Genomic DNA, 24,135 nt, shown 5'->3' with positions numbered 1-24,135 from the left:
CACACCTAAAACAAACAGAGCCGGGGTGCGGGAACGCGGGGACTGCTCACACGGTGGCAGCAGCGCAGCACGGTGGGGATGCAGCAGGGACCAGCCTGGTGTGGGATGCAGCAGGGATGAGGGATGCAGCAGGGATGAGGCTGATGGGGGATGCAGGAGGGACCAGCCTGGTGCGGGATGCAGCAGGGATGAGGGATGCAGCAGGGATGAGGCTGATGGGGGATGCAGCAGCGCAGCAGGGATGAGGCTCCTGCAGCCTCCACTGCCACGGAAGAGCAGGCTGGGGGGACAAAGCCACCAAGAAGTCCCCCCTCAGCCCAGGGCATCACAGACACAGGGAGCAGCTGCCCTTTAATGCCACCTCTAGTTCCCACTAACGCTGGATTCCAGCTGTAGGTGACAGAGTAGAGTTGGAGAGCCAGCTGGCTTCTCCTGAGTTTTTCCTATTTTCCTTTGTTCCAGCTCTCCCCATTTCAGACTATGGTGGCTCTTACCTGCTCAGCAGCTGCTCCCAAACCCAGGAGGCTGTTTCTGTCAGAAAAAAAGAAAAAACAAGAAAAGGTACATTTCTTGATCTGTACCCTGATTATGGGCTTGAAACTCATTGCAGGTTGCCTTTGCTCCAGCCTGCAAACAGCCATTGACCCCAAAATGGCATCAGGCCCCATGGAAGTGCTGGCACAGCCTAGAGGTGACCAATGTCATCTGAATAATAGTAACAATAATAATAATAATAATTTATCAACCTCTACATTGATAACAATGATTTTTCCAGTTGGAGTTCAACACTTTCTGATTTCTCCATCCTTTCTGCTGTTCTCAGTCCTTCTCATTATATTTTCCATAGCCAAATGGGACATCTTCTTACTGTCTTTACTTACCTTAAACCCTTGAAATCCCCACTTCATACAGATGCAAACAGTCCCAGCCTCCTGCCAGCATTCTAGCATCCAGGAGCAGGCATTTGGCTGGGAGCTGGTCCTGGGAAAAGCTGGCCCAGACTTCTCCTGAATCCTCCCATCACCCTGGAGCCCCCGAAATTCATGCAGCACTCAGGGTGTCCTGCACCCTGGTGCCAAGACAGAGATGCCAACAACCCATCCAGGCTCTCCAATTAAACCACATGGAGTTCATCCATACTTTAAAATAAGCTTTATTTAGATCTTTTATAATTTTATATTTGCATCCATGCCTTCAAGGATTCTCCCCCGCTCACAGGGGGAAAAGTTAAATCTAATGTTACCCATAATTCATATGCTATTTAGCGAAGTTCTCTTTTAAATAAATCATCCTCTTAGTAATTTTTAGAATTACTTCCTAATTTACAAAAAAGCTGAAATGCAAAGGAAACTACTTGATAACAAGGAGATCGCTCATCTGTTCTGGTGGTTTAGAGTTTAAATTATAAAAAATGCAAGGAGAACAAAGAAAAAAAAAACAGAACCCAAAAAACAACAAAATATATAAAAATGCTTTTCTGCAGAGAAAAGATGCCATGGGGCAAAGCCTGGTCTGCCACCCCAGGAGAGTCTGGGGGGGCTGGTCCCTCTGTCACCCCCCTCCATGGCCTCTCTGCATCATCCCTTGGAATGGAATATACAGCGCGAGGGCATCGGTTTAGTTCGGTGATTTAAGACAAAATACCCTTTTTTTTTTCAACCAGGGCGCATGTATCAGAATTAAGAAAAATAATACACTATTATAGTTCATTAAATAAATCTTAATACATTTTTTTTAAGAGCTTAAAATTATACTGTAAGCATTAAAGCATAAGGTACTTATCTTGGCATAAGCAGAGCGCGGCTGACGTGTTAGTGGAGAGGGGAAGCGGCTGCCGCACCGGGGGGTGGTTTGGGGGCATTTCTGAGGAATTTGGAAAAACAAGTTCCACCTGTGCTTCCAAATCACCCCAGAGCCAGAAAAACCTCCCTAGTGGGGACTCGTACCGATTTCCCCAGCCCCCTGTGACGGCAGTAACACCCCAAACTGGAGCGGGGTGGCCGGCCCTATCTGAGCAATCCCTTGGGATATGGGATATCTGGGATATCACCTTTCTCCCAGCTCGTGCCGGATCCCCCTGAATTTTACTTGAAGCAAAGGGTGAGCACCCCCCAAAAAGCAGGGAAAAACAGCGGGCAAAGCTCCCACCAGCTTGCCCCCATCTGATCTCCCGGCACGTGTTTAGGTTTGCGTTTTCCAAGGCGTTAAGTGCTCCTGGGGCAGCTGAGGGAGCCTGGGCTGGGGGGTCCACAGCCCCAATCTCCCCCAACAGCAACTTCCCAGGACAGTACAGTACAAACACCCCCTTCCTCCTCCCCGCCCCATCCCAACCGACATGGAAAAATATAAAAATCCCAAAACTTCTGCAATAATTTAGTTAGAATAGCTCCTCTGGGTTTGTGCAAATAAATTAAAACAACTAAAAAGGAACGTTAAAACACTTATTTCCAGACCGGCAGGCGTAACAACCAGCCCGGGTCGCCTCCGCGGGGCTCGGCCAGGAAGACATCACAGCGAAGGAGATTTTCTTGTTGTTGTTTTTGTGTGTTTTCTCTCTAAGATCCCTCAGCTGGGCAGGTCCTTCGTCCCCAAGCGAGGACATCCCGCAGGCTGGGCTCCGGAAAACAGCGGTTTCGGACAAGAGACATCACAAGCACAAAGTGCACAATATTTCTCGTATTTACAGAGACACAGCAGTCCTTCAAGTTTCAAGTTTTGTCAAAAGAACAACAAAAAAGAACAAAAGGACCCCCCCAAAACAAGAAAAAAAGCCCCAACCCAAACGGACAAACTGAGGCGACAACAAAGGAGTTACCGGGATGGAAAAAAACCAACCAAAAAAACCATGGAAAAAAGGGAAAAACTGAAGTTACGACACAGCTGCATCGCTCCCAAGACAACAGGTAACAGGTCCACAGGTGGGACGGGCTGTGGGATAGGGATATGTACATGTGCAGGGCCGGGAGAGGCTCTGGCGCCGTCACCAGTCCGCGTCCTCCTCGATGTAGTAGTCGGGGGCTGTCCCGTCGAAGAGCCCGGGATCGAGGGACTTGCGCTGCTTCCCCCGGGCAAACACCCTGGAGATGGAGCCAAAGCCCATCTTCTCTTTCTTCTTTTTCCGTTTTTGGTCTTCCAGGTCTTCTAGAGACTGTGGGAGGGAGGAGAAGAGACAAGTGTAGGCATCCAGCTTTTTCCTTTACCATTTTTCCCCTTCACTCACATCAAGGATGATGGACCATGTGGTCCCAGTCCCAAAAAAATTGGGTCCAGGTCCCAAAATATATTTGCAGCCACATCCCACAAAATATTTTCATCCAGGTCCAAAGTAATGTTAAGATCTTGGGCCAAAATACAATAACATTCCTGAAACCTGTGTGGTGGAATTTGCAGTGAATTGGGCCCCCTCTCCACAGTTCTGTGATTTTGGCCTCTTTAATTCAACTGGATCAGGATTCCAGCTCTGGGAATAAATAGTCAGAGCATCTGTCTGGATTGCAAAAATATCCCAGTGTTTTAGGGCCAAATACAGAAGAATAACATGCTTTGGCTGGACCTTAAAAAAATCAACACTGTGATAGTCTGAGCTCAGTGAATGCCTATGGCATTACCTGGACTTTGGGGCAAATTATAGGAATAGGAGACATCCCAGACTTACAATACGGGATGACTTCTATTCAACCCAAATTGGTGCCTCTCACCCACCACCCCCAAGTACTTTCTAGTACAGGAAGGGGTCTCACAAGCAGGATTTGAGAGGATTTGTGCCCTACCTGTACGATTGGATTGTGCAAGTTCTTCTGTACCGGTCCAGGACTGTCCCCCTATGGCACAAGGAGATGGATCCATTGAATCACCAACCCTGATACAGCCCAAGATCCTCCACCCCCAGGGCAAAAGGCAGTGTTTGTGGGATAAACCCCAGGGAGGCAGCTGGGATAAACCCCAGGGATGCAGCTTTTCAGGTCAGCCAAGCCCCAACATGCCCCACCCTACAAACCCAATGCTGTTTTGGGAAGTGGAGGCCCCACAGAATGCCCAGAGCCCATCTCCCCAAGGCAGGGCATCAAGCCCCACCAGACTGGCCCTTACGTTGCAGAGCGAGTGCGTTCGATGCCGGGGTGAGTTGATGTCACTCGGCGTGGACGACCGGTCACCTTCGGCCGCTGAGGCGTCGGAAATGATGGACGGCTGCCGGGAATGGCAGGGGCTCACTCTGACCGCTGCAAGGCAGGGGGGAAACAGGGAATGAACACCAGCAAAACCTCTGATGCACTTCCAAAAGAGCACAGGACTCCTAATCCCAGGGTCGTGGGTTTGAGCCTCACGTTGGGTGCCAACTGTTCTGGTCTCTCCAAGTGCCACTGAGGGAACCCCTGCCAGCCCCAAGATGGTGAACAGTGGGTGGGGGGCACTCTGTTGTGCCCCCGGGCATATGGAAGGCAGCCAGGCTGATCCCCAGGGGTATGGAATGCAGCCAGCTGATCCCCAGGGGTATGGAAGGCAGCCAGGCTGATCCCTGGGGGTACAGAAGGCAGCCAGGCTGATCGCAGTTCCTGCAGAGGAGATGCTGGAACAACGGTGGAAGATGAAGGGGTTGACTCTTAGCACGGGTTAATCCAAGGTTTATTCTAGGAGCTCTGGGGAGCCCCTACAACCTCAGGGGCCTCTTCCTGAGAGCCCTGGGAGAGGTGCCAAGGTTACATTTAAAGGGAGGTGGAAACCTAAAGTAGATAACATTTTACTGACCAGTAAGTGACCCTAAGGGATGGATACTGGGGAATGGACATTTAGGTCAGCATATGGAGAAACACTTGGGGGGTTGACTCCTGGCCTGTGGCTAATCACTCAATGTCCCAGACTGAAAGTTCTAGATGGAGGGGATGGGATGCTGAGTGATTGACAGAGAGCCAGGGTGGGGATTTGGGGATGATCTCAGCCAAGGAAAGGGATTACACAGGTCGGGGTGGGGGAAACGAACTGGGGTAAACCATTTGGGAAAAATACAGGGATACAAAACCAAACCTATTACAAAGTATAAAAACACACTACAACAGGGAGGGATGGTTTTGACCATCTTTCCTCCCTAGAAGGGGTTCGGCACTGAGGATTTGCCATCTGAGGGGTGCCCACCTTGCCGGTCCGCCGAGTGCTGGGGGTGTGAGTGGTAGAGGGTCTGCTGGCTCTGCCGGATGGCGGCGGTCAGCGGGAGGTCAGCCTGCATCACCCACTCCTGGTTGCCGTTCAGCACCGTCTCGCCAGGCATGGCCAAGGAATGGCGCTTGGGCACGTCCTTGGTCAGCGTAGCCAGGGACTGCTTGGCCTGGGGAAGGACATTGAGGTGGTGGTGATGGAGTGGGAAAACCATGTGAACATCTCCTAGAGCAGCAGAACAAGCAGCAACACACTGCACAGCAAACCCACCCTTCCCCTGGACAAGCAAAGATCCCAACTGTGCCAGGGATATTAAGTTATTTTTGAGGGATCCTCATGCCAAGGATATCAAGCTCCTTTAGAGAGATGGAATATTTTCCTCTCATTTTTGCAGTAGTGCAACCACTGCAGCAAGCACTGAGATCTGTACAAATGATCCAGCTCACCATGGCCAGCTCTGCCTCCAGCTCCTTCATGCGGTTGTCCTTCAGGTCGAGCTGGGAGCGGAGGGCGCTGGCATGGTCTGTGGCCTCCTTGGCCTGCCGCCTCAGCTCCCACTTCTCCCGCTCCAGCAGATCCTTCTCCTTGGCCAGGGCTTTCACCGCGTCCTCACTCTCCTGCTGGGACAGGGGCGGCCATCAGGAAGGGAAAATCTAAACTAAAAACCCCTCTGTCACAACCTCCTTGGGGACCACCCAACCACAAGCAGTATCTTAGGTGTCACAAGAGCCCTGTGGTGGCAGGAATGTCAACCCTTTTTGGGGAGATCCAGAATGCAACTGGTCCCCAAAAAGAAATGCTCACTGTGCACCTGGTTAAAATTACATCAAATCCCCCAGCTCTGCTCTCTTTCCTCCATTTAACCTTAAACTGCTGTGATCCATCCCAACCCCACCAAGAGCCCAGCTGGGGCTTTAGTGGGATTTTGCCAGATTACAAACCAGGTCTCACACTCAGCCCTCTGTGCCACGAGAGCACGGTGTGGGCTCTGCACTCACTTTCCTGTGCTGCTCGTAGTTGCGGATGAAGTCGCGGAGCTGCTCCTCTCGGCTCTCCAGCGTGGCGTACAGCTGCTGCATCTGGCTCACCAGGTCTGTCTTCTCCCCCTTCAAGCGCTTGCGGTCAGCTTTCATGGCTGTGGGAGAGAGGATCACTCCAGCATGGCAGCCCCTTGGCTCCATCTCTTTTATTTTTCATGGAAAAAGCACCAAAATCACAATTCTGGGGGCTGGGCTGGGAGAAGATGCCAAATTCACCCCCATCGCTGCATCCCTCAAAATGCCCATCACGTCACCACTGTGGCTCCTCACCACTGCCCATCCTCCAAGGGGCAGCTCAGACCTTGGAAAAGGAGGTTTGGGAGTAAAACTGCAGCCTCAGCCTCGGGGCCTGGCGCAGGAAAACCTGCTGCTCTCTTTCCAGGATAAATAAACCACAACCAGTTTATTTTCAGCAGTGAGGCAGATTCCAGAGCGCTCCCACGAGCCCAGGGCACGGCTCCCTGAGTGTCCACTTCCAGCTCAGGGATGCTGTGCTGGGATGAGGGGATGGAACAGAGGCACGTGGGATGTGATGGGTGATTCAACAGCCCTGAGAGGAACACAAAACCTTCATGTTTCCCCTCTTCATTGCACCAGGGAGGGATGCTCCCTGACCACTGACCCCAGGACAGCCACGAGAGGCTGGAAATCCAGGGAGAATTACAGAAATCTCATGTAGGACAAGGAGCTTTGGTCACTTCTGTACATCAGTGCTTTACCCAGTACTGAACCTGGTCCTTGGCAGTGCTGCAGAAGTCCCCTCTGGCTCCTTGCTCCAGATACAACTGACCCCACCAAAATAATGCCCAGTTTAGGAATCAGATCACAAATTTCATTATATAGTCCTGCTTTTCCACTCTGAGCACTTTCCACTCTGAGCAAGTGCTGCTAACTCAGGGATGCTATGAAACACCCTCTGCCCCTCCAACCGTCCCTGCACTCATCGTATTAAATCACTGAGTCTTGTAAGTTGTTTGTATTATTCAAAAAATCCTAAATGCCCCCAAAACTCTCCAGAAAAGAACAACCCCAAAGCCACCAGGGGCTGTGTATACTACAAAAGCTGCCAGAAGATGCTGCAGCATCATGAGTGGGACCTGTCTCCATGCACACATCCAACCTTTCTCCATCAGATTACAGAAATCACAGCAGCTGTTTCAGCCCATGCTGTGTTTTCTACCTCCTGAAATGAGTCACTACATCTGGGGCTTAAACTGCACATCAGGAACCTTTGGGCCTCTCTCAACACGTGGGGATAATAAAGACAATGTAAAAAATACAAAGAAACCATGACTGTGGCACTCTGAAAGGGGAATTAATTTCCTTCATGCACCTTTGGCTTTGAGCCTTTGCTTCACCCAGCACAGGGGAGCTCTGCTCCCACCCTCCTCTGGCTGGGAACCCTCCAAAGGGATTTCCACCTGTGTGTAAGCAGGGAGAGCACCATTATTTGTGTGCAATGAAGCCCCCAGTCAGAATTAGCTGATAGCAGGGGTCACCCAGCCCTGCACTCGTGCTGGGATAGACCCCAAAATCAGAGCAGCCCCCCTGCAATCCAGCCCTGTGCAGCTCCATGTCCCACCCCAGCTTGTGACAACCACAGTCTCCAGAAGAGGTTTATTCAGGTGTGAACTTCTGTGCACAGGTTTTACTCCACTTTTTTTACTATTTCTTACTGGGAAGATGAACAGTAAATCCAGTACTTGGAATGTACTGTAAGGAAAGGAGGGGGTTTGCAGGTGAGAGGAGAAAAAGGTAGGGGGAAAAATCAGACTAAATAGTGGAGGAAGAGAGAGATGCTTTGGATTATAGAGATTTTTATCTGTTAAAATCCAAGAGATGAAACTCTTTGGACCAACAATTCTGCCAGTAAGCACTGGAGATAAATCAGAACACTGAAAACCAGAAAATGAGGTAGGAAATGCTGCAAAACTTCACATTGTCCTGTGACAAGGAGCCCTTGGGAGTCTTCCTTGCCCACTTCAATGAACATGACTCCTCCTGGGACAGCTCGGCCTCTTCCGACACCAGGACTTCCCTTACTTTATTCCCATCTTAGGAAATTCCTACAGAAACCCTCTAAAAACAATCACAACCACACCCATGTCTTTGAAAAAGCCCTTTCCCACTGCCTGTGTCTACTTAACTACCATCTTCCCCTGCCCAATTCTTTCACAAATGAAAAACTTGCTAAAAAATAAAAATTAATGATAAGTTGACTGAACCATACTGGGGTGATGTCCAGACCCCACAGACACATATGTTTCTATATCTGTAAATTTAATTTCCTCAAGGATACTCAGAGGCTCTTATAAAAGTTTAAGTCACATTTGCCAATCTCTGATGCTGGAGGCAACAAAAAGAATCCTAATGAACTTAATTAAATAGTGAGTCCCCTATAGCATACAAACTCCTTTAATTAGTGGCAGTGTTCATGGCCCTTAAAGATTTACAGAAAACACTTAATCATATGCCAATAAAAAAAAAGAAAATGCTCTGAAGTACTATTAGAAGAAGGGTAACTATATCCCAAAGTTGAATATGTTTTGATATACTAATATTTACCAATATTTATGCCAGTGTATCAGTATTACAAGAAGATTATGAGGTTTGGGTATTGAAAGAGCAGATTTTTTCCTATTAACCCAACAGGACAATTTACCATTCACTGCATTTCATATTTGAGAGATTTGCTGAAATTAACAGACTTTTTTTTGCTCCCCTCTATTGCTCTCCTTCCTCCAAGAACGATTAGCTCCTAAGCTTAAAGAAGATTTATCAGTCATTTGAGAACTTCATTCCAAGCCAAATTAATAGGAAATTAATTGAAAAAGGCAGGAGAAAAATAAAAAGTGAGGCAGAAGTGAGCTGTGAAGGCTGCCAGCGGCTCCTGGACTGAGCCCCACTTGCTGCAGCAGCTTAATTTGTCCTTAGCAAACAAGCCCAGCTAATTACTCAGTCGGGGAAAACGAGCCTTTGCAATCCATGGCCAGCCAAGAAGGGATAAAGCAGATTTTCCCTGGCTATCGTGTCCATCTGAGGAGGTGAAATGGCTTTTTCCTTTAATCTGATGATCCAGGGCCAGGTTTCTATATCCCAAACCCCCACAAGTGTCCAAATAAACTCCCCCAGCCTATTGGCACAGCAGGCTCTGGACAAACCTCTGACCTCTTCATAAACCCAAGAAAAGAAGCAAGAAATCCTAAACCCAGCCCATGAGTGGAAAGTACTTCTCTTACTTGCATTATTAATTTTCCTCCCCTCCAAAGCACGTGGCAGGAGGAGAGGGGGGACCCAGCAGCCCCCCTCAGACTCGGCAGCTCAGCACCAGCCTTGGCACCAAGGGGTGGGGGAGATGGGTTGGGATGAGCTGGGTGAACCCCCCCAGCTCTCACCACCATCCCCACCTGCACCAGCTCACCCTGCCCTGTGGTTATTTGAGCTTCCACCCCTGCCACTCGATCCTCTCTCGGTCCTTTGGGAGAAGAATGATGGACACAGATGTAACGGGACCAGCTCTGAGCTGGGCTCCTCCTGCAGCCACAACAATTAAAAATCCACCCCCTCACTCAGCACCTTTTATTCCCAGCTCTACATGAGGAGCCAAAATCCAACTGCTCCACTGGGGAGGCACAGCTCTGTCTGGGACAGCAGCAGGGCTGGAACCACTCAGTGATGCCACCACTGGCCCCAGTCTGATCTCACCATCCAACAGCTTCCAGCTGGGAATTAGCTCTTGTATCCTAAATCCAGGCATCTCCCCCCAGGATGGGGGCTGCTCTAAATACTGCCTTCCCTCTCTGAGCTTAATAGTGTCAGATTAAGGGGATATCAATTACAGAACATCCTGATGTGGAAGGGACCCACAAGGATCACTGATGTCCAACCCCATGCCCTATGAGGTGGAGGTCCCACTATCCAGCCAAGGTTCCCGTGGAGGACATATGAGTAATAATTAGTTTCACTACCTTTATTAATGTGATATTAGATGAAAAACTACTGCTTGAACCACAGAAGCAGCATCTCTGCCCAGTTTAACAATCCTGGGATGAGGCAGCAACGCCCAAACACACACCAGAGCACTGACAGAAGATGCAGCACACCCTTGAACTCCAAAGAGCAGCTTCCCATGACTCCCATCCACTTTCAAGTCCTTCTCTCACCCCACACAATGTGAATTTTCATGCCAGGAACAGAATCAGAGCTGACTTTCTCACTTACTGAATCACACACTCATTTTCTAATGCAGGGCAGGGCATCCTTGGGGAGCACGGCTGGAACCCCAGGGATGCCCCGTGCAACAGGAATGTGCAAACCCATCCTGTCCCATTAACATTTACTTAATTTCTCCTGTTTCTTCCTTGCAGCCATGAAATCCAATACTGTCACCATGACTAACCCATAAAATCAGGATGGCAGTGCTGCTCCTTGCTTTGCAATTAAAGAGCCACGTGAGGTCCCCAGGGCAGCTGTCACCAGCAGGAAGATCTTGATGTTGAAAACATCAACATTCTGTGGTGTCAGGCAGAGCCAGCACTCACTGCTGGGGGTGTGGAGGTATGGAGCAGGCAGGAAATTAGAGCCCAATGTCAAATTTCAGGAAAAAGTGAGGTGAGGCAATTCTCCATGAGGGAGTTATCTGGTAACAGCCAAGGGCTTTCCAAACCTGACCCAGCAGTCAACGAGCTGATCAATGACCTCTGAAAACTTCAGGTGGGTCTTCAAAGGAGAACAACAGGTTTTCTGTAGAGATCCAGGTCCTTATAGTGGAGATGGCTTCCTTGGCTGGGTCCACGGCTGGGACATCCATAAGTCAGGATATCCATCTATCAGGACATCCATCCAGTGGGACACCCATCTATCTGCCAGGTCACACATCCTTCTGGGATATCCATCTGATGCAACCTTCATCTTCTGGATCATCCATCCACTGGGACACCCATTTCTTTATCACTCACCCCCTCACTGCAGCAAGTTGAGGGTGTTGTGGATCTGTAGGAGGCTTTCCCCAGCCCAAATACTATTCCTGGGGAGTCACAGCTTTGAGCTGAAGGTGAGAGAGGGAGAAAACCAGGCTACAACTCATTTGTGGAGCAGACATGAAGCTGGTTCATGCCTTTCCAAGCAGCAGGGAAAGCCAGCCTGAGGTTTACAGGCTGGCATCAAAAAGGAAACAGAAACCAGGTTTGCTCTTGGTGTGATAAACCCGCAGGCAAGCTCCAGCATATTGGATAAAGCTTCCCAGAAATGGGGTTTCTGCCATTAGCCCACATGCTCATGGATGTCTCCCAGCCAAGAGGCTCCTCAAGTCCCCCAGGCACTTGGGCACAGTCCCTGCCCACAGCAGGACCAGCAGTAATAAAGCTGTCTGCAACTTCTCCCATCAGGGATTTCCACACCAGAAATCCAGACCACATCCACACCTTTCCAGCCAGGATGGGGAAAATAATAACTGCACAAATGCTGGAAGCACAATTCAGAGTCCCAGCCGTGGCAGAAGTGGAGAGGGAGGTAGGATGTAGCACGATAGAATTTTAATTGGATGTTAATGGCATAAAAAAAGGGCAAGAGATGGAATTAGCCCAGGAAAAAAGTGGATTAAAGATGCACAAAGCACATGCTGACAGAAATAAAGGAACTGGTGGAGTTGCTCTTGCACAGCACCCTGTGCTGGGCCAGATCCTTGCCCCTACCCTGCACAGCAAGGACTTGTTAGCACAGCACAGGGAAGATGCAGCACAGGCTTATCAGCTTTATCCCTGTGCCAAATGCTGCTGAGAAGGGCTGGAAATGCATCTCCAAAAGGAGACAATGAACCCACCCTCCATGGAGCCCATCACAAACCAAACCCTGTGTGGTTGTTCAAAGTAAAGGCTCTTAAAAACTGCTGGAGCCCCCAAAAGCAAACCTGACCAACAAACCCTCTGTGCTTCCCTCTGCAGCGTGGCCCAGCAAGCCAAGATCCATCTGAACCAGCTGCACTGCACTTCCAGGCTCAGAGCCAGCAATGATGACAGATTTCCATATAATTTATCTGCTAATGACATTCCACAGGACCCACCATGGATTGTGGGCTGCTGCAGGCACAGGGATGCTGCAGCCTCTGCTGCTGGTGTGGGGCAGCTTTTGGTGAGGATGATGTGGGGCTGGGGATGCAGGGATGCAGGCTGGGAGGAGGAGCTGCTCTGGGGAGGTGCTCTGGCTGCAGGACAGTGTGGCCAAGGTTCCCTGTGCTCCTGGCACAGCCTTATCCCACACTCAGAGCCATGACTTCCCCACTGTGTCCAGCAGCAGCTCCATCTCCCCTGGCAGATCCAGCCACCAGGCGCCGTTTTTCCTCCACTTTTGGCTACGTTTCTCTCTGGACAATTTTTCACAGAAAGGAAAAAGGATTTTTCCCCCCTCCAGCTGCTGAGCTCGTTTTCAAGTTATCCATCTCAGTCACTGCTGCCAAGCCTGCTCTGCTGCCCAGAGCCTCCAGCCCAGATAACTTTCCCAAAACCACAAAAGCTTCTCAATATTGCAGGACAGGGAAGGAGCATCAATTGAAAAAAGCTTCTTGCTGTGTGCTCATCCAAGTGTCAAATGAGATTCTCTCTTCCTAGCCACCACACCTGCAGTGAAGTCCTGGAAAACCAAGCTCAGAGGCTTGAATACTGGCAAATAAAAGCCCAATAAAACCCCAACATTATATTACTTAAATACTTACAATTTTCAAGCCAAACTCACTTTTTCTCTGGACTATCCTCCACAGAAGCTTCTGAGATGACTTCTTACTCTATTTTTTTTGTAGCTGGTTTTATAATAGTTCTGCTTTTCTGCATTTTGCCTTTACCAGCACTTCCCCCATCCACATGGAGCAAATATTCCCTAATTAAGATTTTTCTCCTCCAATTACAATTCTATAAACCCAGAGCATTTCCTGCTGCCTGAGGCTGCACTGGTGGTGTGGGGGGAGGCAGGATTTTGGAGGTATTTTGTCTACTGCTGATTTATAGGGATATTTTTGTACATCAGAGAGTGATACAAAAATTTCCTGAAGTCCTTTCCCCAAATACTGACTCAGCCCAATTCCCTGCGCCTCGGAGCATCTCAGCATCCTGGACAGGGGGAGATGCAGAGGCCCCACAGCTCCCCATGTGCTGCTCAGCCTCTGAGCCTGAAAACTTTTGACAGCTTCTCCTCATAATCCTCAAATATGAGCTGACAAGTGCAAGTTATACTCGGTATGCTGGGGATTTCAGATGATATTTAGAGCCACGGCGCTGCCAGGGTTTGACGAGTGAGAGCCTTCCCTGCTCAGGATCATCCCCTGGCTCCAGCTAACAAACCATCCCGCCTGGATTTATTGGCAGCTTGGTTTTAGAGCAGAAAAGCTGCAATGTTGCATTTTGCTCCACACACCCCAGTCCCAGGGCTTGCTGGGCTGGTAAGGAAGGGGGAGCACAGTCCGAGGTGCCACAAAAACCCCCCAAGGCAGGCATGAAGGAAGGAGGAGAGCCTGAATGTCACCTGGAGGTAACGCCATGTGGAACAAGGAAAGCTGCAGTCACCAGGAAACTCACAGCTTTCCTCCTGCAGGTCTGAGGGGCTCAAATCCAACCCAAACCCCATCACCAGCTGCATTTCAGCTGCTGCCTTGGCTCTATCCTACAGCTGTGGAGGAATTCCTTTGCAGTGCTGCAATCAGCCCTCACATCCCATTTCCCAGCCCATTGCTGCACCCAGTCCTTCCCAGCTCCACACCAGCCCTTGCTGGGGCAGGAGAGCAGGGGGGTCCCAGGGACACCAAACCCCCAGCAGGAGCAGCTGATGAATGCACTCTGCAGAGTCCAAGTGAAAATGTTGCCTTTTCCTTCCCTCATTAATGAACATTTTGAAAGTTGAGGGTGCTGGGGAGAGGTGCAGCTGAGGTAGGTGCAGCCCTTACCTGTGGAAACCCAGGGCACAGGGAATATTTCTGTGTCTGCTCTGGGGTGCCCTGACCCCCAGGGGAGCACTGACTTTGACCCTCATCCATGGAGAAAGTTTCCCAGACTTCAACATAGACTGGAATCCACTAAAGTGGGAAACAGATTCTAGAGAGTAGTGTAGGTCTATCACTTGGTGAGAGATTGAGGTTTTGGGATTTTTGTGGATGGGAGCAAGATGGAGGGCACAGGGTGTCGTCCTGGGTTTCTTCTTCATGGGTTTGGGTGGCATTTTATACTTGGGCAGAGAAGTCTGCATTGCAGCTCTTTGGGATCAGTTATTGGGTTAAAAGGGAAAATAATCCAGGTGTCAGCTCTTAATTGGATAGTTTAGTCTTAAAAGCCCTTGTACCAAGAGACTGTTGGCCATTTTGTGCCTTCTAATGAAAAGCTGCCCAACTCACAGCAGTGAGACTGTTTCACTGATAAGAAATAATAAACACCTGAGTGTGAACATGAACTACTGTCTCAAGTGCCTTCAATCCAGACCCAGAAAAACTAATGACTGGTGGTACCACTACACTTACCCTGCAGGGCCTCCTTGGCACGTGCCAGCTCCTGCTCCTTCTGTGCCAGCTGCACCTTCAGCTCGGTGGCTGAGAGCACCTCTGGGGATTTGCTGCCGTGGGTCTCCTCCAGGTCCTTGGTCAGCATTTCCTTCATTTGCCGGAGCAGGTGGACCTCCTCCTGCAGCTGGGCCACCTCCTCCCGCAGCAGCGCTGGAGGAAGAAGGGACACAATGTCAGGAAGTGAGAGCCAGGTCCGGCACAGCCCCGGGTCCTGCTGCAAACCCAGACCCTGGGGAAATGCTGCTGGGATTTTCTGAGCCCCCGTCGAAAGGAGGAAATGATGAATCTGACTCCATGTTCTTAGAAGGTGAATTTATTATTTTATGATCTATATTATATTAAAGAATACTAAACTAAACTAAACTATACTTGGGTGCTGGTCGACAGCCAGTTGAATATGAGCCAGCAATGTGCCTTGGTGGCCAAGAAGGCCAATGGCTCCTGGCCTGTGTCAGGAATGGTGTGGCCAGCAGGAGCAGGGAGGTCATTCTGCCCCTGTACTCAGCACTGGTGAGGCCACACCTCGAGTGCTGTGCCCAGCTCTGGCCCCTCGGTTTGGGAAGGATGCTGAGATGCTTGAGCACGTCCAGAGGAGGCAACAAGGCTGGAGAGGGGCTGGGAACACAAACCCTGTGAGGAACCACTGAGGGAGCTGGGGGTGTTTAGCCTGGGGAAGAGGAGGGTCAGAGGTGACCTTATTGCTCTCTACACCCTCCTGAAGGGAGGCTGCAGACAGGTGGGATTGGTCTCTGACAGAACTAGAGGACACAGTCTCAAGCTACATCAGAGAAGGTACAGGTTGGATACTAGGAAAAAAATTTCACCAAAAGAACAATAAAGTACTGGAATGCTCTTCCCAGGGAGGTGGTAGCATCACCATCTCTAGAAGTGTTTAAAAAAAGACTGGACATGGCACTTGGTGCTATAGTCTAGGTGAGGTGTTAGGGCACAGGTTGGACTTGATGATTTTAGAGGTCTCTTCCAACCTCATTATTCTGTGATTCTGTAAAGAATCCAGAAAGGATACAGACAGAAGGCTAAAAGACAATAATGAAAAACTCATGACTCTCTCCAGTGCCTCAACACAGCTGGGCTGTAATTGGCCAATAGGTCAAAACAATTCACATTAAACCAATGAACAATCACTTGTTGGTAAACAATCTCCAAACCACATTCCAAAGCAGCAAAACACAGGAGAAACAAATAAGGTAATATTGTTTTCCTTTTTCTCTGAGGCTTCTCAGCTTCCCAGGAGAAGAATCCTGGGCAAGGAGATTTTTCCAGAAAATATGACAGTAACAGGGCAGCCCCTCCCTGCTGTCAAAACTGCTCTGCACAGCCCAACCTGCACCACCTGGGACTGGAGAAGGACGATGGATGTGATGGGAAGGCACTAGGAGGGAGGTGGGGAGCCTTCACTGGGTGATGGCTTTAGCATTAAAAAAATAAAAATAGATTCTAGTATGTAATAGTAATAGCAAGAAGAAAACAAGAAGGACTTTCCTATCCAAACTACTCACTGACAGGGCTGGGATCCAACAGAGCCTCCTGAGCTCCCACACATCTCAGCTCTGCCTCCAGCCACCCACATGCTCTGGGCACACTCAACAAAACCACTGTGAGACTGGAAAAGGGAAGATGACGCTTCCATCCACAGCCTCAAATCCTGAATTTTGCAGATTTACACCCAGTGACTGCTCACTCCTTCAAGCTGCTACACTGCAGGAGCACCCTGGCAGAGCCCAGCTGGGATTCCCTCCACATGAGGGACTGGAGGAAAGCTCCAGCACCTCACTTCCTACAGCTGCACCCACTATTTAGTATAATAAAGTGCTTTTCTGCTATTCCCACATTGCACCCATCACCCTCATCCTGCAAAACACTTTCAGGCTGCGCAGGTGCCACTGCAATCCTCCCTCTGAGTCTGACTTTGCCTTCCCTACCCTTTAAAAACAGGTGGAGAAAAGCTTTTTCAAATCCCAATCTGGCTTATTGATTTCATAGAATCCCAGAATGGTTTGGATTGGAAGGCACCTTAAAGACCCTCCAGTCCCACCCCCTGCAATAGGCAGGGATACTTTCCAGTAGACCAGGTTGCTCTAAGTCCAACCTGGACTTGAACACTTTCAGGGGTGAGATATCCACATCTTTTTGGGCTGGCATCATGGACACAGGGAGAAAAAAAATGTCCCCATCAGCACCCACGTCACAGTTACCAGAAAAACAAAACAAAAATTAAACCCAAACACTTCCTCTCCAAACCACCGTGGCTGTGTCCTTTCCCCAGTGCCCCTGAGTAGCAGTGAGCCTGGAGGACACCAAGTGGACGTGGAACACAGGGATTTTCCTCCTTGTTCTTCCTCAGGGCCATTTCCTTCCCAGCCTGGGAGGTGACGCCGGCGGCAGGACAGGGAGAGGCAGCTCCCCCCGGCAGCTGCGCCAGGAAGGCAGAAAATCTGCTGCACATACTTGAAATGCTTCCCCAATGAAAACTGGCAAGGCCCCATTCTGTAAATTATTTAGCAATAAAGTCACTAATGAGGAACAGTCGAGCTCCAGGCTGGGGGGGTTTGGTGTAGCCCAAAGTGGTTTATTGAAATCTGCGCAAAAAGCAAGAACTGGAGGAGGCCAAGGCCAACAGGATCTTCCCCAGGGATGGGAGGAACACAGTGTGATCCCTCCAGCCTCTGGGAACCCTGAGAGGATGTGAAGGGCTCACACATGGTGGAGTATTTTGTTTGCAAAGCCCAGCAAGCGCCTTCCCCAGCCACAGAAAGCTCCCTGCAGCCCCACAAAATACCCCTGGCTGCAACAATTGGCTTTTTTTTCCCCCACTGATAACTTATTTTCACCTTTCCTTACATGCCACTCATCAAGGGCTATTCCTGGGGAGAAAATGAACCAGCAGACGAGGATGGAGGCAGGGCAGCTTGCGCGGGGGTTGAGTGATCCCGATGGATTCCTGCAAATTGCAGCATTTTGGTGGGAACCACGAAAATCCCCACACAGCAGGAAGTGATCTGGGAAAGGGAGAGGGGAAACAAGACCAAGGACAGGCAGAATTCCAGAGGGGTGCTTGGGCATGGCCCAAGGTGCTGTAATGCACTGCCCAGTGCAGCTCTCCAAAAATGCGCTGGTCCCCTCTGCTCACCGTTAGAAACACTATAAAAAGGGAAAAGCATCTCTCCTCCTAAACAGGCAACAAGGGAACTTCATCCCCACTTAGTACTCGGCTCCTGATCCAGGCAGAAACTGCTGAAGGATTAAAATCTGAGATCTATGAGAAGCTACAGATGTAATCTGGAGAGAAACATGCAGCACCATGCTCCTCACGCTGCTGGCTGCAAGCCAAAGCCTATGGAGAACCTGAATTATTGATCAGCCATACATCCAAAATTCTTGCTTTTTTAGACATATAATTTGAGATAGACATATATTTATATGTAGAAAAAAGGATTATGCTTTGCAATATATAGTTATATTTGCTACATATGCCTTATTATATATATGGCAAAGCCAAATCTGGTTTAAATAAATAAATAAATAAATAATTTTTCCCCCTGACAACTTACTTTCATCTTTCCTTACATGCTACTTCATCAAAGGACCATTCCTGGGAAAAAAATGAACCAGTAGATGAGGATGGTGGCATCCAAATACATTCAAAATTCTTGCTTTTTAGACATAAAATTTGACATATATATATATATATATATATATGTAGAAAAAAGGATTATGCTTTGCAATATATAGCTAGATTTGCTACATATACATTATTATATATATGGCAAAGCCAAATTTGGTTTAAATATATATAAATATATATATAAATATATATAAAATTGGAAAGCACAATCCATGCAGCCAGGGTTTGAGGGTTTGATAGGAAAATCCCTCTTTCCAACTCCCTCTCAGGGCTCCTGCAAATGTCACAGAGTCACAAACTCGTTTGGGGTGGAAGGGAGCTTAAAGCTCATCTTGTTTAACCCCTTCCATGGGCAGGGACACTGCACTATCCCAGGATGCTCCAAGCCCTGTCCAACCTGGTCTTGGACACTTCAGGGATGGGGCAGCCACAGATTCTCTGGGCACACACCTGTAATGACACTTGTGTACAGGATTTCCATCACCCCAATGCTTCCTCTGGTATTCTGCCCACCAAAATCTCACCAATTTTCCCCCTCAAAGCACTTTACCCCCCAGCATGGAGCATCTGCTCTCCATCACTCTTCTCCAAGCTTCCATCCCAACCCTCCAGCACCTCCTGCTCACGAGGGTCCTAAGGAGAAATCCCCTGTTATTGACATAATTTGCATTAAGAGACTCAGCTTGAAAGGGAAATTTCAGCTTAATTTTAAAACAGGGGGGAGAAAATCCTCGCTGCTGTGCCAGGTTTAAGTACCCAAATAAATGACCCAAAACGTGCAGGCAGCTCTTAGAGATCATTACAGAAAAGTTCCAATAGCTGGGAAAATGGGGTCAATTATTCAGGAACCTCATTTCAGCCTCTGCTTCTTCCACATCCAGATGGCTGAGGGAGGATTTCCATGTGATTCCTATCAGCTGGATGGAGCTGTGCCTCTGCTTGAAGCTGCAGAGGAGTTTGCAGTGAGCATCAGCCCTCTCTAGCAGGGACCAGGGCTCAGTGTCCCTCACCAGGGACTCCACACACCCCCCAGCACGATGCAAAAGCAATCAGGAGAAAAGAATATTTTTAAAGGCTTTTTTTTGCAAGTGTCACTAACTACATCAGGGTGCAAAGTTAAATCTGCCATTAGGAATCGCCTCCTAAATGCAACAACCTCAATGTGAAAAGCTTCCACAGCACTTTTCCCCCAATATTTTTGTCCCTTTTAAATTTTACCTCCTCTTTTTAACCTTTTTATGGGGGAGAGGAGGGGAATTGGGTACTTTCTGTAATTCCTGACTACCCAGAGGAGAAGGAGATATTGCCTTGCATGAACAAACCCCATCACTCATTCCAACCCCATGCAAACCTGCTGCAAGTGGGCAGAGATGAAATGAATGCAATTTAAACATTTCCCAGACCAACTGATGAAAACTACCATTCCCACTGAAATAATTGGCTGTTAATTACATTTTAGTTGATCACATTAAACTTCCATGACACTGCTGGATGCTGCATCCTTTATGCTTCAACCACTGATGGGTGTTAACAAACAACACCAAGGAGATTTTTTTCTTTTTTTAAATTGTGGTGAACATCTCCAGACAGCATTTGGGGCTGAAGTTTCCACTCCTGCTCCTGCAAATCCCATCTTGGACTCCTCTGGGCAGCAGACCAACCCTCCATGCAGCAGCAAAGCCTTTTACTGGCCTTGGAACAGGCATCACTTTAAAGACATCCATTTAAAAGCCTTTTTTTTTTTCCATGTAACTCAGCTGACACGATTGCTGTACACGCATTTCTGCCTTTGGAGGGGACATATTAAAAATGGATGCAGAACAAACGGTGAGGCTCGTGTGGGTGAATCAGTATCTCAGGTGAAAGCTGCATTTTGTGCTGCTTTGGTGAGTTTGATGGTGAGATGGTTTTTGCTTTGCTGGGCACAAGTCAAGGGTGTGCTTTTATCCAGAACATCAGCAGGATAAATATACATGTACACACACCTCTGTCCTAGGATGAGAAATGCAAGGGTCATAAAGAACCTTACTAGAAAAAAAACAAAGATTGAAGACTCAGGGATGAGCTGAGTTTGTATTTTAAAGACCATCTCATCCCCTCTGATTTTTAAGTAGATTCTCAGCTTGGGACCTCCTTCTTGCAAAGGTGCAGAAAGCTGGACAAGGACTTCTGACAAGGGTCTTGAGGTGACAGGACAAGGGGGAATGGCTTCCCACTGACAGAGGGCACAGTGAGATGGGATATTAGGAAGAAATTCTTCCCTGTGAGGGTGGGGAGGCCCTGGCACAGGTTGCCCAGAGAAGCTGTGGCTGCCTCATCCCCAGAAGTGTTTGATGCCAGGTTGGACAGGGCTTGGAGCAATGTGGGCCAGGGGAAGGTGTCCCTGCCACGGCAGGGGGTGGGATGAGACGAGCTTTAAGGTCCCCTCAACCCAAACCATTTGTAAGAGAACTCAGCTACTGCCACTGCCCAGGACTTGCTGGGGCAAAGCCAATACATCCAACCTCTCCCTTTGGCACCTGGGCACCATGCTGGACTCAATGAGCCTCCTCTCCACCCCACAGCATCATCTCCCCAAGGGGATAAGCACGAAGGCCTGATTTTTGTAAATCACCACTTCAGCCCAGCCTGCTGCGCACCCCAGGCACATCCCTCAGTAGCACCATGGCACTCCCCGACCTCAGAGGAGCTGTCAACACCCAGGGCTCCCTCCCAGGTGGGTACCAGGGAGCTCAGCAGAGCCTCTTGGATTAATAAAATGAATTCTGGCTTTGCACACCTATCTCTTACTTTTAAATAAGCGTTTATTTCCACCCTGTGCTGCTGCTGCTGCAATGCTATGAGTGAGCAGTCACACCTGGCTGTAGATAATTCATAAGAATTTCGGAGTAAAGCTTTCACCCAGTGAGAGCAAATCCTTGCAAATGCCACTTCTGACCATTTCCTGAGTTAGACACCAGCTTGTGCCCACATAGTCACAGCTCTGGGACAGGACCCCAGCCACACACACTGACCCATGCCCCATCACCCAGCTGGGGCAGGATGTGCTTGCCAAGTTACCCCCATGCCCTCGCATTCCCCACCTCGAAAATAATCCTTATTTCCACCACGCAGCGTCCCAGTCTCTGCTGTGCCGTGCCCACATGCTGGCGGGTGCCTCACAGGGGGTGTAAGTAAATAAAACCCCGTTTAAACCCCCGTGCAGGCCGACGGGAGGGTGAGCACAGCGCCTTGGGGGCCAGGCCGGGGGTGTGGAGGCTGCCGGCAGCACCCACGGCAAAAAGCCACGGGCTGTGGGCTGCGACCCCCGGGACCCTCCAACCCCTCCGGGAGCCAGGCTGGGCTGCGGGGGCACCGGGGGCCGCATTCCCGGCCCTCCGGGGAGCCCCTGGCCGGCCCTGTGTGGGGACAGCAGGGCCACCACAGCCACAGCCACCACCGACCGCCACCTTCCCCGCGGCCCCGGCGGCTCCCGGCGCTGTTTCGTTTCCAGGAGGAAGCGAGCTGCAAGCACAAAGCCAGCGAGGGGAAGCTTCGAGCGCTCCCGGGGAGCCCCCGCGGACCCCCTTACCTGCGTGAGGGCAGCACAGCGCCCTGCCCGCAGCACCGCCCGCGGCCGCCCCTCGGCGTGCCCGGCCAGCCGGACAATGGGCCGGGCGCGCAGCGGAGCCCTGCTGGCAGCGGCACGGCCCCGCCGCGCTCTCCTCCTCATGCTCCGACTTCATGGCGGGGCACGGCGGGCCCGGGGCCGCGGGGGGGTCCCCGGTGGGCGGCTCCTCGCCGGTGCCGCGCGGAAGTGCGGCCAGCGCTACCTGCGCCGGGAATTTGACCCCTCGCCGGTCGCTTGATGTCACACGGCTCGGAGGAGTGGCTCTGCCCCGCACTGCCCCGGCTGCGGCGGGACGGGGGCCCCACAAGTCTCCCGGAGCCCCGGGGCCGAGCAGGAACCCGCGGCCGGCCGGCGGCGGAAATGATTCCCGGCTGGAATCATCCATCGCTCCCGCCGCTGCCACCCACCGAGCGGCCAGAGCGAGCCGGGTGCCCGGGGCTCTGTCGCCAGCGCTGTTCGCGATACTCAGCGCCGGCAGCACGGGGGAAACTGAGGCAGCAGCCCCGGGGCTCGGGCCAGCTCGTCCTCGCCAGGCAAACACGTGCAGCGTTTTCTCTCGCAATGCAGTTGTTACTTATTTTATGCGGGATGGCGTGAGCAGAGACAAAGCAAAACCTATTGAGAAGGCAGAGACCACCTGCCTTTCTGTGATAAAAGCCACATAAAAATACAGCAGAACATCCGAACTCTCTGAAACCCAGCACGCTGGGTATAGTTTTTCCATAGATTCATCAAGGTTGGAAAAGACTTCCAAGATCAAGTCCAGCTTTTAACCAAATAGCACCATGGCCACTAAACCATGTGGCACAGTGTCTCATCTGCTTGTTTTTTGAACATTTCTAGGGATGACAACCCCACCATCTCCCCTGAGGAGCCGGGTCCAGTGCTTGACCACTACTTCAGTGAGGCAATTTTACCTAATACAAATATTTTTTTCCCTATGGTACACGGCGCACTGTTACCTGCCCTCACCCTGCTGCCTGGGCTGCCTGTTTCCAAGCCCCCTACAGCAGACCTGCTTTATAAATTTTAAAGCGATGAAGAAATGGGCAAAAGCCCTTTGGGTTTGTGAATTTTTGCTTGTCTTTACACTGTTAACCTCACTAGATGAGCCCTGCCCGGCCAGCTGCTGGCTCGGAGATGCTCTGGAGCACACTGCAAACACACACCTCTTGCTCTGCCCAGGAAGGCAGCACTTGCACGAAGCTTCTAAAACACAAAAACCCCACCACATTCCACTTTACAACAGCACCGAGCCTCTGCCAGCCACAGCTCCCCCACCCTACAGCAACACTATCTCAGGCATGGGGAAACTGAGGCACACCCCGTGTCCATCGGCTTTGACGTTTTGGGGAAGTGGGTGACAATACAACCGCGGGAGGAGTGAGCTGTCCTGGCTAGGAAGGAATGCACCCATGCCCACCTTGTACACAAAGGTCAACAAACCAGGTTGTCACCCACCCCGTGACACCCTCGCGTCCTCCCAATAAACCAGGTTGTGACCCTCCTGCCCTCCCAGTACGCTGCTGGGCATTGCCCCTTCCTTGCCCTGCTGCTTCCTCGCCAGCGGCTCGGGAAGGGCAAGGGAAGGGGAAGGAGGAGAAGGGGAAGGGGCAGGGGAAGAGAAGGAGAAGGGGAAGGGGGAGAAGGAGAAGGAGAAGGAGAAGGAGAAGGGGAATGGAATCGGTTTTGTTGAGCAACAAGCGCTGGTTCTCATTGCAGCAAACCCAGTGCACGAACAGGCTGGCACTGCCACATGGCCGGGCACGGCTCTGCGGTGTCCCTGCCCCTGCCATCACCTACCTCAGCTCCGGGAAGCCCAGGGAAGCTCTGCGTCACCTCCCTCCCATGGCCGCCTGTTTGCACAATTCCTGAGGCCGGGATCAAGTCGGAGCCCGCCCGTGCCCGCTCCGCTCCCGGGGCTGCGGGAGCGCTGCCACGGCCGGAGCCGCCCCACGCGAGCCGGGATCACCGCGGCACCTGCGGCTTTAACCCTGCTGGGCTCGTAATCCCAGAGCAAAGGCAGCCGTGTGAGCTGCCACGGCTCGGGAAGGTGCTGAGTTCAGCGCCCCGAAGCAGAGGGAGGAGGTTCTGCACGTCACGGGCATTGCACAAGGCCGAAGCTCCCCAAGAGCTCCCCGGGAGCCGC

The 24,135-nt window shown here is 50.6% G+C and overlaps 1 protein-coding gene across 4 annotated transcripts in view; it reads right to left on the bottom strand.

Moving 5' to 3' along the window:
* Positions 1-1,139: 1,139 nt before the first annotated feature.
* Positions 1,140-24,135, bottom strand: part of LOC115912263 (kazrin) — a 92,564-nt gene continuing 69,568 nt past the window's right edge. For 3 of the 4 annotated variants that reach the window (XM_030963735.1, XM_030963738.1, XM_030963737.1), the window contains exons 2-8: positions 14,689-14,880; positions 6,150-6,286; positions 5,598-5,768; positions 5,131-5,320; positions 4,090-4,220; positions 3,771-3,821; positions 1,140-3,148 (exon numbers count right to left, since the gene is read on the bottom strand). In XM_030963735.1, the coding sequence (XP_030819595.1) occupies positions 2,981-3,148; positions 3,771-3,821; positions 4,090-4,220; positions 5,131-5,320; positions 5,598-5,768; positions 6,150-6,286; positions 14,689-14,880 (1,040 nt within the window). In that variant the 3' untranslated portion in view covers positions 1,140-2,980. Of the gene's footprint in view, positions 3,149-3,770; positions 3,822-4,089; positions 4,221-5,130; positions 5,321-5,597; positions 5,769-6,149; positions 6,287-14,688; positions 14,881-22,188; positions 22,280-24,135 lie in introns of those variants that run through there. The other variant, XM_030963739.1, reaches the window with a different exon arrangement.

This window comes from Camarhynchus parvulus, chromosome 21, assembly GCF_901933205.1.
Source record: "Camarhynchus parvulus chromosome 21, STF_HiC, whole genome shotgun sequence".
In the NCBI taxonomy this organism is placed as follows: domain Eukaryota; kingdom Metazoa; phylum Chordata; class Aves; order Passeriformes; family Thraupidae; genus Camarhynchus; species Camarhynchus parvulus.
The sequence above is the reverse complement of the archived record's forward strand: the minus strand, read 5'-3'. Positions and strand labels throughout refer to the sequence as shown.